This window comes from Echinops telfairi, unplaced genomic scaffold, assembly GCF_000313985.2.
Source record: "Echinops telfairi isolate 266 unplaced genomic scaffold, ASM31398v2 ScPeMD7_31;HRSCAF=116, whole genome shotgun sequence".
NCBI classification, from domain to species: Eukaryota; Metazoa; Chordata; class Mammalia; order Afrosoricida; family Tenrecidae; genus Echinops; species Echinops telfairi.
In genome coordinates, this window is record NW_022103928.1 from 3217192 (window position 1) to 3221336 (window position 4145).

Here is a 4145-nt window from a genome sequence, read left to right on the forward strand (position 1 = left end):
TAGAGAAATTGGGAAAAATACAATTTTAGGAAAATATTTAATTTGCTACAGTTAATACCTAGCAATAGTAGTTTTAATATTTACTATGTTATTTTTGTTTGAGTGAGATTTCTAGATCTGTGAAACTATTCCCATTTGTAGGACAGTGTGTTTGTCTGGGTACATTAGAAAACAAATCTACAGAAACTCATATGTATGAGAGAGAATTTAATATAAAGGGTAAATGTACATTCAGAAAGCATCCCAACCCAGTGCTGTCTAAGCCCATAAGTCCAACATTAGCCTATATGTCCAACACCAATTTACAAAGTCCTCCTTCATCTCACAAAACACACGCAATGATGCTGACTGCAGGAGGAAAGCTGAATCAGTGAGCATGTAAGCATCTCAGTGCTGACAGGGTTCTTTATATGGCTGCTCCAGCACCCAGGGCTGCATCAGGGTAGGTCCATGTAGCTTCTCCTCAGAGTTGTCTTGCAGGAAGGGAGCCTTGCCAGCTGAAGCAGGGAACTGGGTAAGGCTGCTACACCCTGGTCCGGCCATCAGAGAGCAAGAGACCTGAGAACTAGAATGGCGAGGCTCACTGAGCCATTTATCTCTCCGCCCTTCAATTAATCCCACATGTGCCTATCGGCCAGTTTGTCACAATAAACCTTAACTATCTCAGACAGCTACACACACAATTTTAAAGCATCAGCATTTCAAAATAATCCTCTGCTTTATGTCAGAAAATATTTGTTTTGTTTGATGATTTTAAGTGTTTATGAATGTTAGATTCATACAAAGAAAAATGTACTTTTGAAGCAGTTAAATTTTTACAAGTCTAACTTCTTTGTACATATATTTTACAGATTAAAGGATTTACCTGAAGATAAAGCATTTCGTTCATCAGTGTCTGGACAAAGCTACTCTTGCTTTTGGCAATTAAAGATGATGTCACGGAAGCAGTTGATCCTGCTTTCATTCATTGGCTGCCTAGGAGGTAACAATGAGCTGTCTTTTCTAAGTGAAGGTTAGAATTGTTCTGGACTCATATGCTTTTAAGTATTTTCAGATGTTACAATAAAGAAAACATTTTTCCCTCTCATATATAATTCTGATTCTCTTTTTTGACATTTGAATTCTCATTTCCCTCTTAATTTCTACAGGTTTTTTATTTCTATAGAAATTAAGATGTTTAGCAATATACAGCCACTAGCCACTCTGTTATTCACAAAATTTCTCATTTGACCTCTGTGCAGTAGGTGACAATGATGTGAAATTCACTATAATTATATTATTGCTCAAATTTCAAACTTTCCACATAAATAACCAAAAAGAGGATATTATACTCAGATAGTGAAAGTGTAGGCAAAGACAATTGTATCAGTTTTTCAAGGTTAAAAGGTTAATTTGTACTTTTAGAGAATATGCAAATTATATAATTTGTATTTTGGAAATTTAAGAATTAGGTTTTACATATAAGAAAACGTATCAAAAAATGCATTGTCTATGGTCCTGAAATTTTAAGACATTATTAAAGAATTTAAAGATTAACCTGATTTTTTGAATATTTTTATAAACTAAGTATTTTGGAAAGCAGAATGGAATTATTTGAAATAGAGAAAGTAAATTATATTTAGGCATTAATTAAGGAATTGCTAACGAGTAAAATTATGGTATCAAAAGTAATTTTGCTGTTACCAATGTACTGTTGAGTCTTGATTGCATAGAATACTTTATGTAGTGAATATAAATGCACATTTTAAATTTATGTAAAATTTGAATTAAAAGACTGACTGTGATATTCTTTTAACCAATATTGGCCCATTTGATAAGTATTAAAGTTGAAATCTGTTCATGATGTAGGGAAGATCTCATAAATATTGGTCAACAATAAGTGTTAAGTGGAAATATACTGTGTAAATTGAGTTAACTTAGTGTTAGGCAAAGGTGGTTAGCCAATTTGGTTAATGCAATGATTTTTGATTATTTGTTTTCTTTCTCCTCAAAATTGTAATCCATTATTTCATATTTTTTCTTTCATTTTTGTCCACTGCTTTGTCTCTGCAAATTTCCCCCTTCAGCAAAGAAGCAAGTAATAATTTCTTGCTAGGAATTTATCCTGAGACTAAGTTGATGGATGTTTTTTCTCAAAGGTGCTAGGCATTCATTAATTTTAAGTAAATATCGATTTATCACTTTTGTGTGAATTAGTGGACAGTAAAGATGGTGAAGAACATGGACAGGGATCAATCCTCCTACGGTGCGCCTTTTGTCTTGTTATGATGTTGAGTTAAGGGTGATAGTGCTGTGGGAGAAAACAGTAGAGTGACATGATTCCCAGGAGGTTGGAATGTGGGTTTGCTAATATGAATATCGTGATAGTCCTCATTGGGAAAGTGACATCAGAAAAAGGAATTAGGGGTGAATGAATTGACCTCAAGACTTTTGGAGGACAGAGAGGCCCAGGAGGAGTCAATAATAAGCAACAGTTCTGTTACATAAACGTACTGAATATTCTGGAACTAGCATGAAGACTAGCCTGGTTTGGTTATGGAGTAAAAGACTGGGGAAACAAAGATTCTACTTTGTGTTTAGTAGAAATGGCAGGTGTCCATGCTCAGAGTTGTGCCCAGTGTGTTCAAAACAGAGGGGTGAAAATTATTCAAACTGAGGGCCACCATTAAAGTGAGTAGACTAATTAAATTTAGTGGATCATGACATACTTTCTATTAGAACTAATTAAGTAGAATTAAATATGTATGATACAAATAATATTACAATTCACTGTTCACTTAATAGTCAGGCCTATGTGCCAAGCATTTCTAGGCATTTACAATAGAGTAACAAACCAAAGAAAGTTGGTATTTTCATGATGTTAAACATGTGACTTTCTGTTTTGCTGGCTTAAGCTATAAAAGCTAGAGGCACATGTAAAAAGCAGAGAGAAGGTAACTCCCAAAAAATGTTTAAGAAGTGAGACAAAGAACACTGGGTGAGTTAAAACTAGATAAATGAAAAGTAACTTACTAATGACTCCAGACTCTATGGAAAAGACTTTACTGGAAACCAGAGTTTCCTTAAAAGCCGGGCACTTACCTTTCATGCTTCCCTCTTGTTCTCTGTGACTGACTGCCTCTTGTTCGATGTCGAAGTTCTGTGTGAACACCGTTACATGTTCTGGATTTTGAAGTCTCCCCAATGTTATCTGCTGTCTGTTATGAGCGACACACAGAAAATCATAAGTAAACATCTTTCTAATACATATGTTTTTTCTTTCAATCCAGATTCATCAGTTTTTAGTATGCAACTTTGGAATGTAGCGTGAGTTTCTGGCAGCTCCCTGCCAATGCATTACTGCAAAAGTTGTCTGAATTATCATCAGCAAAATTTTACTTGCATATAATATTATTAATTTTGTTTGGTGATTCCCACATTCTGTTGTGTCACCTTTCTTTGGAATGGGCACAAAATATGAGTCTCTTCCAATCAGTTGTCTATCTAGCTGTACTGAAATTTCTTGGCATAGGCGAGTGTCTGCTTCCAGTGCTTTATTAACTTGCTGAAATATGCCCTTTGGAATTCCATCAATTCCTGGAGTCCTGGTTTTTACCAGTGCCATCACAGCAGTGTGTACCTCTTCCTTCGGTGCTACCTGTTCTAGATCATATGCTACCTCTCAAAATAGTCAGTGAATTCATCGCATTTTGCATCATGGAATACTTTCCAGTAAAATCCATCCATATTTCAACTTGAGACTTGATTTTTTTCTTCAGTTCTTTCATTTATTTCCATCTTGTTTTCTAACTATGGGGGACTGTTGTCCATTTCATTATGATGCTTCAGTTGTCTTCTCAAGCTGCCCTTTTGATATTTTCTTTTCAACTTCTATACTTCATTATTTCTTTTATTTGCTTTAAGTACTTTATGTTCCAAAACAAGTTTTAGAATCTATTTTTGATATTCACTTTGTCCTGTTCTTTTTTCCTTGTATTTTTAATTACCTTTTGCTTTTTTCATGTGTGATATCATCCCATACTTCTCATCTCCAGTAATTAGTGCTTTAAATCTGTTCTTAAGATATTCTATAAATTCAGATGGAATGGAATAAAGTTTATATTTTTGCTTTCTGTGGGCTTTTGATTTCTAATTGCCAGTAGTTA

At 34.5% G+C, this 4145-nt stretch overlaps 1 protein-coding gene across 1 annotated transcript in view; it reads left to right on the top strand.

Moving 5' to 3' along the window:
• Positions 1 to 882: 882 nt before the first annotated feature.
• Positions 883 to 4145, top strand: part of CNTN3 (contactin 3) — a 387846-nt gene continuing 384583 nt past the window's right edge. The window contains exon 1 of the mRNA XM_045289985.1: positions 883 to 1012. Within this exon, the coding sequence (XP_045145920.1) occupies positions 931 to 1012 (82 nt within the window). The 5' untranslated portion in view covers positions 883 to 930. The remainder of the gene's footprint in view (positions 1013 to 4145) is intronic.